Here is a 12,965-nt window from a genome sequence, read left to right as displayed (position 1 = left end):
GTGATTTCAAGCTTAGGTGGTGCTGCAGGGATGCAGTGATCTGGTGTAGCTTTACAGGGACTTGTAAAGCTGTGTGGAAACAGTGCTTAGGCAGGAATTACTCTGCATCACTTAATGCAGATGCACAAGACCCAGAACTGCCTTCAGGTTGAGACTTGCTCTTGGTTTGTGTGATTAACCCTATTAGGTGTCTGATGTCCTTTGCTTTAAAGGAACCTAGGAATGAAGAGCTGTTTCCAAAGCTGTGGATCCTGTTTTTCAAGGAAACAATCTACATTTCATTTGTTCTGAAGAATCAAAGGAAGATTTCAGGGTTCTCCAGAAGCTGCAAAATAGCAGCTCCTCCTCCATAGGCACCTAATTTGCATACCAGCATTTTCCAGGTTGGAGGGGAAGGCTTGGGAGACCAGCACACATCAGGAGAAAGCAGAAGTAAGGCTGGGGACAAAGTTATACTATTCCTGTGAAGCAGAAACAAGATCTGAAGGATCTGACAGCACAACACCTCACCTGCCTACATGAGATCAGTCACACTCAAGTGCTGTCTGGGAACTGTGCTTTGGCCTGCTGCACTTGACCAGGAAAGGAAAATCTGTTCACAGTTTTGAGGGCCACGGTATTTGGCCGCTTTGGTATTTACTCTTACCGATGACAACTTATCAGACAGCAGTTTCCCCAGCACAGACACCTGTTGTGAATTTGAAAATGTGGATCAGCTTTTGTGAATAAACTGTCTGGGCGGTTTTATGCTAACTGACACAAAGTATGGCTTCTGCCACACCGACTCACAGGGATTTCCATAATGACAGAGTATGGGTAGAGGAATTCCCCAGCAACTTGGGAAAACAGCACACTGTGTTTTTCCTGCTGACTAGGGTTACTAACACCACAGGCAATACATGTTGTACCTGATACTCATTAGAAGGCTTTCTTCAGGAAAGGCACCATCTAGTTGTGGATTGTCCCTCCTTGTAGGTAAGACAGGAGAAGTCTGAGTAACAGCACAAAAAGAGGTATGTGACATTGCTGTGGAAACAAATGTATTTCATTTTGAAGTGCCTACAATATTGTCACTGTTAATGTCTGTGTTTCCTTCAGATGTGGGTACAGTTCAATAATTAGGATATTAATCCGAGAATTCATAGTAAGTGTATTAACCATAAGCACCAATCTCAAATGGTGGATAGTTCAAAACATGATGACTATTAAAAAGACAAATTATTTGTGTTTGAGGATATTAAGAGGAACTGCCATATGAAGTCTTAATTTGTTATATTTTACATGTTAAAAAAACCGCATTGCAAATTGTTTTCCTTTTCATATATTTTAACGGTATAGCTGGTGGTACCAGTCCACTGAGTAATTAAAACCCTCCCAGTTGTAATTACCATCTCTCCTCAATGAGGCTTAATCTTCTTCTGTTCTTCAGTTCAGTGAGATATTCGCCGTTAACTTCTGCGAATGCTCTCGTTATGTCCCTGCCATGGGGAGTTCAGACAGCATTTGATTAATTTCTTTTAACTCCCTCTTTCAAATCTAATAAATATTCTTTCAAAAAAAAAAAAAAAATCCCAATATCCAGTTTCTCAAATTCTCTTCTGATATGTTTTTTTTTGAGACCTTTTTATTCCCGACAGTTAAGCACCACATAGATTCGAGATGAATACCCTTGCAGCAGGAGCAGCTTATCTTGTTTGTTCCAAACATAGGTGCCAAATTTTCCATCCCTCGATCTCTTATGGCCAGACACACAGTCTGCTCTGTAGTGACTTCAGTGGAATTGAATGTGCTCATGTCAGTTCTGCTTGCTCAGTTGTTTTGTGTGTGTGCCTTTTGGAAAAACAATGCTTTTGAAAGTGGGGTGTGAGTTACCCACAAAAAATTATTACTAAGCAAGCCAAAAAAAACCCCAAACTAACAAACAAAACACCTCTCACAGTGGCACCTGAAAAAAACCCCTCAGTAGTAACCAGGTTAGTACAAGGCTCTTTGGACTGACCATCAGTAGTAAATAACTCCTCCTTACAGTTTTTTATGTGATTAGTTCCCAGGAAGTTGCACAAAATTGCTTTGCAAGCAGCTTGCAACTCCAGTCAATGGCATTTTGCACAGTACAGAAAAATGTCAAGTCAGGATTTATTGCTGCATTACATTAATTCCTCATACAAATAGGTTAACTTGAGTGCTTACAAAAATTAATTGGTACATATTTGCCTCAACACAAGCATTCAAGGTGTGCACTAAATTTGGATAGTCTGGTGTGGTTCATGGTTGGAGCTAATTCAGCTGTAACTCTTTCCTTTCTGTTCAAAGCTGTACTTTCTCCCTTTGCAATTTTAAGTTCCCTTCTGTGATCCCAGGATGTCTGTGTTGAGTGTGTGTCACTGCTGTGGGGAAAGGGCAGCCTGCTGCAGGTAGCTCAGGTGGGACAGGTGGTGAAAGCCTGCCCCAGGAGTACTAATACTCAGCTTAGCAGTAACCTTGCAGCCCCGGTCCTGCGTTCTGTCGCTGCAGTAAAACTTCTGCCTGGGCCTGTCCTGTGCTCTGCAGTACCTGCCCAGTCACACTCCTTTGTGCTCCTCACCAGCTGGGCATTTGTGGGCAGTGGAAGGGGGAAAACCATTCTGGAAACATTCTTAGCCAATACCTATTTCTGTTTTCTCTTAGAAGTGAAGAAGAAAGCTGGCTTTATCACTCCGGTGCCGGGAGGGGTAGGACCTATGACTGTTGCAATGCTTCTGAAGAACACACTCCTAGTTGCTAAAAAGCTCATTTACTAGAGGAAATGGTCTACCTTGGAAGAAGAATCTGGGTTGTTCTATTTATTGATACACAAAATGTCTATTTTTTACTACAGATATATTTATTTCTGCATTGTATTTATTTTTTCATGTCAAGTATGCTAAACCTGATGGTTTACAAAATGTTGAAATACTTTGTGTTACCTCCTCCTAGCATATTGTAAGCAAAAATGAGTTTGAGAATGCAGCCTACACAGTTATGTTGTATGTGTTTGGGAATGAAGAATGAAGCATGAATTACAACTGTACACATGCACCGGTGCAGTTACTAAGGGCTTGTAAGCACTTGGGACCCTCAGGTTTGATCAAATAGTATGAAAACTGAGTTTCAACATGCGAGTTATCTTTTAAATATATGATTTGAGTTCTGAGGTCACAAAACACTCTGGATGTAGTTCGAAGTCTTGAAATATTTTTTTGTTTTAAACACTTAGAGCTAGCAGCAGAAATCTCAGTTGCAAAAGGAGTGAGAGACTGCAGTGTTTGTGTCAGCTGCCAGGCAGTAATGTTGACATGAATGCAGATGTTCAGTAAATGTTTTAAAATAGCCAAGTAAACTTGAATGCTGGTGAAACTCTGATTTTAAACATCTGCAAGAGGTAAGCATGAATAAGGAGGTAGAATGGAGGCCTGAATTATTTTATTTTCATATCTGGACAAAATGTTTTGGTGCGTAATCTCCTCATCTCACAAAAAAACCTCCCAAACTGAACAGTTGACTGGGCTGGATTTGACTTAAATTAGATGAAATGTAGTTGATGTTATGGCGTATGTACAGTATAGTGGGGCAGTGGGTGAAGAGGAAGAGCAAACCAAAACTTCATCCATGACAGAATATTTGTGTTGGAATTTAAAGCCATTTAATTATATTCTCTTATTTTCTGGAGCTGCATGACAAGGCTTTTTTTTTTTTATTCCATGTTGTAAGGCTTGGCTTCAATGGCCACAGTGTTTTGCTACTTAAAGAGCACTATATGGGATAAGGTCAGTATGTTTCTATTCCCAAAACTTTAGTTGCTGGATGGATCTAGCATAGTCTCATGCAGTGTACAAGTCGGAGTGGAGTTAATGCTGAGATGCCTGTTCAGCTGAGCGTGTGCACTGTTGGCATTCCCACTGAAGGCAGTGGGAGCCAGTTGGGACTTTTTATCTTTGTGGTTTTGTCTCAGTTGGGGTAACTTTGATTTATTTTCATCAAAAGCCTTAGACGTTTGCTGGTGGTCTATAGATAACCCGAAAGAGGAAAGAAAAAAATGTGGCTAAATACTGTTGCATTAAACAGAAAAATGCACTTACTGTAATAAAAGAGCCAAGGTGGAGCATCCCTTCCATGCTGACTGTTCTTGTGATGGGCTTTCTGAGAGTTTGCCTTAATGCAGTTTTTGCAAAAGTTTGACAGAATTATTACTAAATATACAATGGCAATAGTGCAGACACTTGTCTATTTAAATTTAAGTGGTAATATAAATGTTAGGAGAGTCAAGGCGCCTATAGAGACTATGCTTGGACTGATCAACCCATGACTGAAAGACGGAATAAAACTTGTTCACTGTTTCCTTAGTCTTGGTGAAAAATGTTGATGGAGTTTTGGGGGTGGTTGTGTTTTCCCTTTGTTTGTGCATGCATTTGGAGCACAGCAAATGAAGGCCTTGCATGTTCAGTCGTTGCTGTGTCTGGCTGTTTGCATTACTCTTCTAGATTTGTGTTTGCTTTTGTTGATTTAACCCTGATTGTCTCTGCATGTTTTGGCAGAATAACCATTTTTGGCGCTGTGCTCCTGTCCCTTGAGCGAGCCTGCTTCTGTCATGCCCTACAAACAGATTGTTGTGCATCGTAAGCTGTTTCCCTTTTCTCAGTTAGCAAGACCCAGGCTTTGCTCCACAGTGTGCTGTCTTCAGAGCTGCCAGACCCACCTGTGAGAGTACTCTCCTCTGGGAGAACATCCAGAAGGAGCATCCAGAGAGAAGGCCCCGGGAACCAACCCAAAAAGCATGCTGGTGTGCCCGACCTGGTCAATCCCGGTCCAAGTATGAACACCGTGTGTTGGACAGAGCGCAGCCTTGCCCGCTGCAGCCTTGTCCCAGGCCTACCACACCCAGTGTGTTGCCTCATGACAAAGCCTCCTCTTGGATTCAGGCTGGATTAAACTCCCATTGTGCAGCTGTGTGTTGAAAGCAAGGCTCATGAGCTTTATCCCTGCTTGGGACTGATAGCAGAGGTTATCCAGGTAGGCATAAACACCCCTGTCTGTCTGGGAAGTGTGCAAGGCACTTGATCAGTGTGCAGGCATGCAGCAATTCAGGATAGCAAAGGAAGGGAATAGCCTCCTGGAATGCAGTCCATGAGCAGGAAAACGCCTAATTAAAATGTGCATAACTAGCTTGTGTTTTTCCCTTAACATGTGAAGTGGTTAGATGTAATCCTGCAGATCACTGAGGAGAGCGCAGTGGAGAGGGAGAACTGGAGCTGACCAGTTATTAGGGCATCTATTAGAAGCTTTTTGGTTTTAAAATATAAAAATTGTGAAATGTTGTTGTTGCTTGGAGCTCACAGTTGAGAAAGGAAGTTGCTGCAGTGAAGGGTGTAGCTCCTCTTTGGTGAGAGTCAGGTTGTTGATGTCTATGTATATTATTGAATTGGGCTTTTCCAATAATCTGCTCCAGTATCCTTCAGAGACCAGTCCTAGTCATTCCAAGATGCCTGCATCCAAGGAAGTTAGACAGTGTTTGGGGCTGTGGAGAGTGGTTTAGTATAAGAAATGTGTTTGACAGGTATGTGCTAGAGACCTGCAAGCACATGGTGTAAAAAGTGCAATTGTTCTCATTATGCACAGTCACTTGATGGAGAGGCAGAGATGGGCTTTTCTGGCAGTAGTGAAGGGATCTCCTGATACAGGAGGCAACAGCTTACCTGCTCTTTCAGTCTGTGTTTCCTCAGCGCCTGTGCTTTGCCAGCTCTGGACTTCTGCCCCGCAGCTCCAGCCAGCAGTCCAGGCCTCATGGGGACCAGTGGGCTGCCTTGCTTCCTAGGGTTGTGCATGGCCAGGCTGAATGGAATGGGATTAGCACACCCCTCAGGCTTGCAGAGCCTGGGATCAAAGGCCTCTTGCTGGCAGTCACTGATGGAGAATATCATCCATTATCTTTGTGTCTGATCACTTCCTAATCTCAGCACTAGCTGTTTGAACAGTTCCTCTTCTGGATGGTGGGGACTGAGGGACAGGGAGGACCAGGGGAGGAACACTAGCAGAGCAGGGGCTGATCCCTGGCCCCTGACCTCCCGAGTAGTATCCTGAGGCTGAATATCCTCCTGGAAGTAACACAACACCTGCATTGCGAAGGGAGGGAAACACCACCTTCTCACAACGTGTAATTTTTCATTTTGCTCACCTCTGTTTTGCTGGTTCTTGTTCCTCTGCTCTGTCAGATTCTGGGTCTCACTCTAAAACTGTACCTTTGCCTGCACAATTATGCCCACAGGTAATAGGAAACCAGGGTTTCAAAAGAAAACCTGATCCCATTGCTAGATAATAGCAGTTTCCTAAATAAATGTGTGGTTGCCCGGGGGGGTGAGGTTGTTGCCAGATGCACCTTTTCTTGATTGGTGAGAACAAGAGATGACGCTTCCTGGCGTATAAGTGCAAGAGAAAACACGGGAGCACAGATAAGCACAGCAAGCGAGCCACCTGGAAGGAAGAGCTGAGAAGGTGTTAAAGCAGCTGCCTGCCATGGCATTTGGAATGCTAATCTATATTTTGCTGAAAGGTAGGTTTGGAGGAAGCTTTTCCATGTCATAAGATCCAGGGCTTTGTTGAACAATAGTTGGCCTCTTCTGAAATAAGCAGTGGGGTGGGAAGTGTGCAGAGACATTGCCAAGCAGAACCACTTCAGTTTGAAACCCAGATGAAATTTTAACTGGTAGGGTATAATTTAGAATTCTTTGAAAAGAATCTGCTTAGACTGGCAAAGAGATGTAAGGTTGTAGTATGTTACACATACCTGTGTCGTAAATTGTGTAAGATAATAGAGTGGAGAACAGGATGGATTTGTATTTGGGAAATTTGCACAACCGTATGTTTGTTTTCTCACAGTCATAATTATGCCGTGGCAAAAGGAAGTTTGAGGCAGAAATGTTTTAAGTGAATTGTTATTATATTGCTGCCTTGTATGGGGGTTGTATGAAGTGCATGTTGTATGAAGTGCTTTCTAGGTGAAATGAACCTTGAATAGATATACTGAGCTTTTCTGTTCCAGTAAGCATCTATTTGCATTACACAGCAATGGGGGCACTGAGTGAAGAGTCAGCTATTACTGCTTCATCCCTCAGCACAGACTTATGGAATAATTGGACAAAAAACAACGCTGAAGGTATTGCTTTTTTGTTCTGTTTGCTGATCTGTCAATTAGAAAAAAAACCCAAACAAAAACCCACCAAAATCTATGGCATTAGCTGCTGTGGTGCTCCTGTCTCTTGGACACTGTTGGATTTGTGTGTTTTATTTGTGAGATGAGCTGCTTTCTTCATGGAGCCTTTGAAACCTCTCCGTACTCAGAGCTGCCACCCAGCTGGGATAGGCTCAGTGATGACCAGCTGAAGGATCATTTAACCCAAGTCAGCTATAATTTGAAGAAGACAGGGCTAATTAGGGTAGATGACCTGTGTTTCTAATGGCAACTTCTGTTACTTTTACCTGGTGCCTGGTTTCCATCTGTCTTCAGTGTGCACCTTGATGTGCAGAAGTGAGAATGAATAAGCACAACTTCAAGCAATACCTCTCATGACTGTTACTCAGTGGTTTCTTTCTTTGTTGCAGTTTTGCTTTTGGCTGTCGTGGCTTCCACAGCCCTCCTCAGAGTGCTGGCTCTCTCCCTTGTTCCTTTCTTTTTTCTGACTGAAATGTGAACTCAAGCTCTTTGCCTGCCAACATGTGAGAGCAGAGCACTGTTTATCCTGCCAGCTGCATTCTTGATGTTACTTGAGGTGCTGGTGATGTCATTGCTTTGGGAGAGCTCTGCGATCTGGGTCGGAGGTTTTGGCAGGTCAGTAAAGGAGGAAAGGGTTCTAACTGTGATACTTATTAATGTCTTTGCACTTTAGAAAGCACATAAATATGCACACAAACCATCTGCTGTTAATTCTAAGTCCTCTCAGGATGTCTTCCAAGCTTTTCTAGTAGATCCATAAGATTTTTATTTTTCTTAGAACAAGTCAAGCTTGCTTTGTTGTTGTTTCTGATCTGTCACAGTGGTACAGTGTTACATATACATTCAGCCATACACATACTGTATATGTGGGTTTCATATATATGTACATAAAATATGTATGCACACACATATGCATGTGTGTTGATTTTTGACCGCAGTACTTTGGTTTAGCAGCTCAAGCACTGTGGTCTGGTTTAGTGTGTCTGTGTGTGACACAGTTCTTGCAGAGCTGCATACAGCAAACAGGAGGATAATGAAGTGGAAATATGTTGTGGCTCATTAAGTGTCCTGTTTGTGTTGTTTCTAGAAAGCAGCAGTGATGGGTCATGTTTTAACAGAGAGGAGACTTATTTACAGGGTCACAGCCATGTCTGTAAGTTGTCCTGTGAATCTTTATGACAGCTGGGGCCGTGGTAGTCAACAGGATACCAGCATTTCCCTTAGAGACTGTTCCACTCAGAGGTAGAAACAAATTCAAAAACATTCAAGCACACGTTTATGTGAAGAGTTAAAAGTATATTCCGGTGGGCCTTTTACAAAGCCACAGAAAAGCTAGAAAACAGCATTTCCAGAAGGAAGCTCGAAAAGAAATCCACCAGAAAAACTGGCTGAATCTCTCTGAAGTTTCCTGGTAGCTCCTATTCCTGTGCAGTGTAAGTTTATAGTAAGATTTACAGCCAGGGTTCATAATAGTGGATTCTAAAAAAAATGAATTCCTGGTTCAGTATCCACTGGAGGAACTGACAGTTTCTTGTGGGATTCAAGTCCTCTGGAGACTGAGGTGCAGTTTGTGGAAAATCACTAATTTCTGCTCAATCCCTTTGCCTCCTATTTACAAGATCATGTCCTTTTCCCTTATTTATGTTACATAGGCTTTACTTGTCACCAGCACTGGGGATAGGGAATGTTAGGCTCAGTGATCAGCTGTGGGAGGAAGGGTCATGCAGAGGAGGAGGGAGGAATGGCACCGCAGGAATACAGAACTTCTGACACGGTTGGGGCTGAAACAGAGCCTTCACAGCAAAATGGACAGCCAGGAGTAGGGAAGGGCTTGGTTTCACTGGGGAAAAAATGGGATCCCTTCGTTGCTGTCAGCTGTTTTTTCCGTGCAGCCTGTAAAGGAGGCTCTGAACCTGTGGCTGACCCCTTCCCTCCCTCCCTCCCCTTTTGGACTCGCCCGTTCCTCTCCGGTGCACCATATTTGAGGGCTGAGCTGTCCTGGGCTTACTGGCTGACTCTTTGTTGCCAGTCTGTCAGTTTTGGCAAGCCCAGGCTTCCAAGTGCCTGTAGCCTGGATTTCATGTCAGCTCTTGCCAGCTGTATCTGTTTGAATGACTCAGTTGCAGGCAGCTGTCAAGTGCTTACACTGCATGTTTCGCTCTCCTCACGTGACATGAAAGGGCACATGGACGTGTTTATTCCACAGCTTGTTTAGTATTTAGGTGGACAGTATGATAGGAATTAGCATAATGCTCTGGGGTGGGTTAGAAAAGCGTTCTTTTTTGTTTTCAAGACTCATTCTTTCAGAGGTCAGTTGTACTTTTGCAATGCCAAAATAATTAGCACACACAGTTTTTGTGTGTAGACTTAATATCTGATTTGCAAACCCACAATGGACCAAGCTCTTCCTCCTGACAGCGACGGAGGAATGTGTTGGTTTGTCTCCTGCTTTCTAGGCAGGCTGCTGTTCCAGGCTGACCTGGGATTCTAATAACAGCAGCACTCAGGGAAGAGGATCGCGGGCATGCACGAAGCAAGATTTCCTGCAGGCGTTGGTAGTAGAAGGCTGCCACCTCTCGGCAGTGCTGGTGTGAGTGAGGAGGGATTCAGGATGTGGGAACCCAGGCGGTGGAAGTGGGAGGTGGCTGGGGATTTCATGCCTCTGCAGTGTGGATTTGTACCTTCCACATGTTTCTTTTGTTTGTTTGTTTGTTTTTCTTTATGGCAGAGATAGAAGTGAAATATTAAACCTGTGCAATAGGCATCATCTCAGGGCCTAGCAGAAGAGTAGTACTTTGGGTGGCAGGAACTGCAGGTTAAAGGCTTAATTTGATGGGTTATTTTTAGTGATTTCCTACTGCACTTTGTGCTTAAATGGAGATTCAAAACAGTTGGTGCCCAAGTGTTTGAGGTGAGTCCTGGGGAAAACGTGAATGTGCCACTGCCTATTTTCTGAAACTCTTCCCTGCAGAGCTTTGGTCTGCAGGTACATTAGGCCTAACTGAAAATGGGATTTTGCAGATCCCCTGCATCCTGCATCTCCTTGGCAAGCCCAACTCTGCAGCTGTGTTGACCACATGCCTTGTTTTCCTTTGTGCTTTCCCCATCAGAGAGCAATGTACAGTCCTCCCGTGCACAGTAGTGTCACCCATCTCTTGTCACAAGATCTGTCTTTTCTTCCTGACATCTGTCCTCTCTTAACTTCTTCCTGAAGTCTGTCCCTTCAAGGCCTGTTCTGTGCTGACTGTGCCCTGAGCCTGTCCCTGGAGGTTGTCAGCAACATTCTGGGAGCCAGCCAGAGAAGAGTCAGACCTGAATTCTAGGGCCAGACCAACTTGTTCCCTTTCATTGTGTTTCTAGGGTCCACAGTGTGAAGAGAAACTTGTGATTTTTTTTTCCCCTTGCAAAAATGGGTAAGATGGCCTTTTCTCAGCCCTTAGAAGTTAGTTTTAAAACAACATGTGTTTCTTCCACCTCTGTAGCTTTTCCTGAGGAAGTGTAGTAAACCAACATGGCATTTCTCAATCAGATTTGAATTGTTACTTGTTCTCCTTGAGTCCTCTTGCTAAGCTGGAAGTCTGATGACTCTGTCAGGTTTGAGAGGGCACTGTTCTCAAAGTGGTTGTGTTTGATCTGAGTATCAGTGATAGCATCATGCCTTTTGGGTGTCCAAACCACATCATTCACAGCTGAAGTTGTGAATTGCCTCAGCTAGAGCAGCTGTCTGCCATCGCCTGTCATCTCTGTGATAAAGCTGCAGAAGGAGGAAGAAAAATCAGCTTAGCAGAGCACACAGGGGAGATTTCTGCCATTAAATGTCTCGAACTGGAATATGATGTGGAATTTAGGGGGGCAGTGATGTTACTCCTGAAAGATGTGTAGTGGGATCGTGAATTGCCCATAGGATTGCTTGAGGCTTCTGTCCATGGCAGTGGTTCTATGTAGTATCTCCAGACCTTGATTCAGCACTTAGTCAGAAAGGAAGGGTTCTGCTTGCTGTACCATTGTTGTGTCACTCCGAGCAGACCTTGTCACCTTCCTGCATGATGTTATTTTTCTTGTGGTCATAACTGAAAGCTGGTGTTGACATGCACTTGGTTAGGAAATCACCTTCAGCCACCACTAAAGCAGTCCCCTGAAATAGTAAGGCATTGCTGGGACACCCCACCCCACCAGTGATTCCTGTAACTGAGTAGAGGGACCAGTTGGAACAGATGCTTGCAGTGACGGTGAAGCTTTGGAGCTTTCCCTCCACCTGCCGCACCCCTGCTCCCGTGGCTTCTTTATTCCCATTTGAGCCACCATGGCTGAGAAAAAGGTAGCATTTTCTGTGCAGGAAGTGTGCCTGCTGACCTGGAATTCTGTATGAGTTCAGAAGCTAGGTAGCCATGGACCGAGCTTTTTGCACAGGAAGATCATCCAGGCAGTCTTGGGGGCTTACTAGTGTCATTGGACACTCTGCTAACATTAGAACGTGGAGGAAGGAGGGAGCAGTCCCACCATTCATCCTCCCTTGTGGCTGCAGAGCTGGCAGGCAGGAGTGCTAGAAGTGCAGTAGTTTGTCTTGTGAGCAGGAAAAGAAAAAATGAATTAAGTATTAATTTGAATTCAAACTGGGAAGGATACTGAGAATAATGCAGTGCTCTTCATGTGTCCTAAACTCCTGCTACTCCTGGGATGATTTTCCTATTTGGATTGCAGGTTGGATAATGCGGATGTTACCCCGGATGAATCTCCCATTATCATGTTTGTACACATTTGTCAAGAGCAAGCAATGATTTACAGTTTGTGCTGTCTCAAAGCCGTGCTGGAATGTCTCAGCAGCTTGTTCTGTTTCGTGCTGCTTGAATCTGCTCTCGAGACAGAGCACAGTAAAATCGATGTATTAAGTGTTTGCTGCACACAGTGGCTGTTCTGCTTCAGTTGTGAAAGTACGTTCAAGTGATTTTTTTGGTGCTAAAATTAACATGACTTTATTCTGTTTCACAGTGGATTACACAGAGCAGCCAAAGCTCTTGAAGCTCATGCAGACCTGCCTTGAGGAACACCACAGCTATTGTATCAACGGGCTCTGTGCTTTCCACAGCGAGCTGAGGAAACCCATATGCAAGTAAAGAATGCTGCTTTTTACTATTCTCCAAAACTAGCACTGCCATTGTTTCTATCTGCATGGTACTAATGCAGCTTTTTAGTGCCAGTCAAGTACTTGCAAGCTTAAAATATGGCACAGACCCGAGTGCTGTGGTGGCTCGGGACTGCTAAAGAGCCTGTAGTGCTGTGCTAGTGTAAATGGACTAAAGAAGGGAGGGGGGGAATTCACAGCTTTGGAGGTCACTGCCATGGTGCCATTTCAAATCACAGCTGGTAAGTAGTAGAGGAATAAGTAAATTTTCACAGTTGGCAAGAGGAAGGGGACAGGATCTTCCAAAATGTCAGCTGCAACTCCCTTATTCCACAAGTACCTACAAACCAATCCGGGACCATGGTGTCCTTAAAATTCTGTAGGATCCTTACTGGGCAGCTTTGGCCTTGGGAGACATTGCAGCAGGTAAGGATCATCAGAGCACAGTGTTAGTGCTTAGTCGACACCCTGCACCATGAGGGGATGTTGAGACTGCGTTGCTGCTGTGACTGCAGCACTTGAGCTAGCTTTAAACTAGATAAACTGGGGCAATTAGTAGTCTTGGTGGAGGGAAGAGGTTCTGACTGAGCACCAGGTTCAGCCCATCCTCATTTGGAC

General features: G+C 44.1%; 1 protein-coding gene across 3 annotated transcripts in view; it reads left to right on the top strand.

Moving 5' to 3' along the window:
- LOC113996624 (probable bifunctional methylenetetrahydrofolate dehydrogenase/cyclohydrolase 2) overlaps positions 1–12,965 on the top strand; it is a 60,338-nt gene that overhangs the window by 22,082 nt on the left and 25,291 nt on the right. For 2 of the 3 annotated variants that reach the window (XM_039387225.1, XM_039387224.1), the window contains exon 8: positions 12,215–12,335. In XM_039387225.1, coding sequence (XP_039243159.1) covers positions 12,215–12,335 — 121 coding nt within the window. Of the gene's footprint in view, positions 1–2,667; positions 4,362–12,214; positions 12,336–12,965 lie in introns of those variants that run through there. The other variant, XM_039387226.1, reaches the window with a different exon arrangement.

Source organism: Pipra filicauda, unplaced genomic scaffold, assembly GCF_003945595.2.
Source record: "Pipra filicauda isolate LSUMZ 115617 unplaced genomic scaffold, ASM394559v2 scaffold541_size332799_pilon, whole genome shotgun sequence".
NCBI lineage: Eukaryota > Metazoa > Chordata > Aves > Passeriformes > Pipridae > Pipra > Pipra filicauda.
The sequence above is the reverse complement of the archived record's forward strand: the minus strand, read 5'-3'. Positions and strand labels throughout refer to the sequence as shown.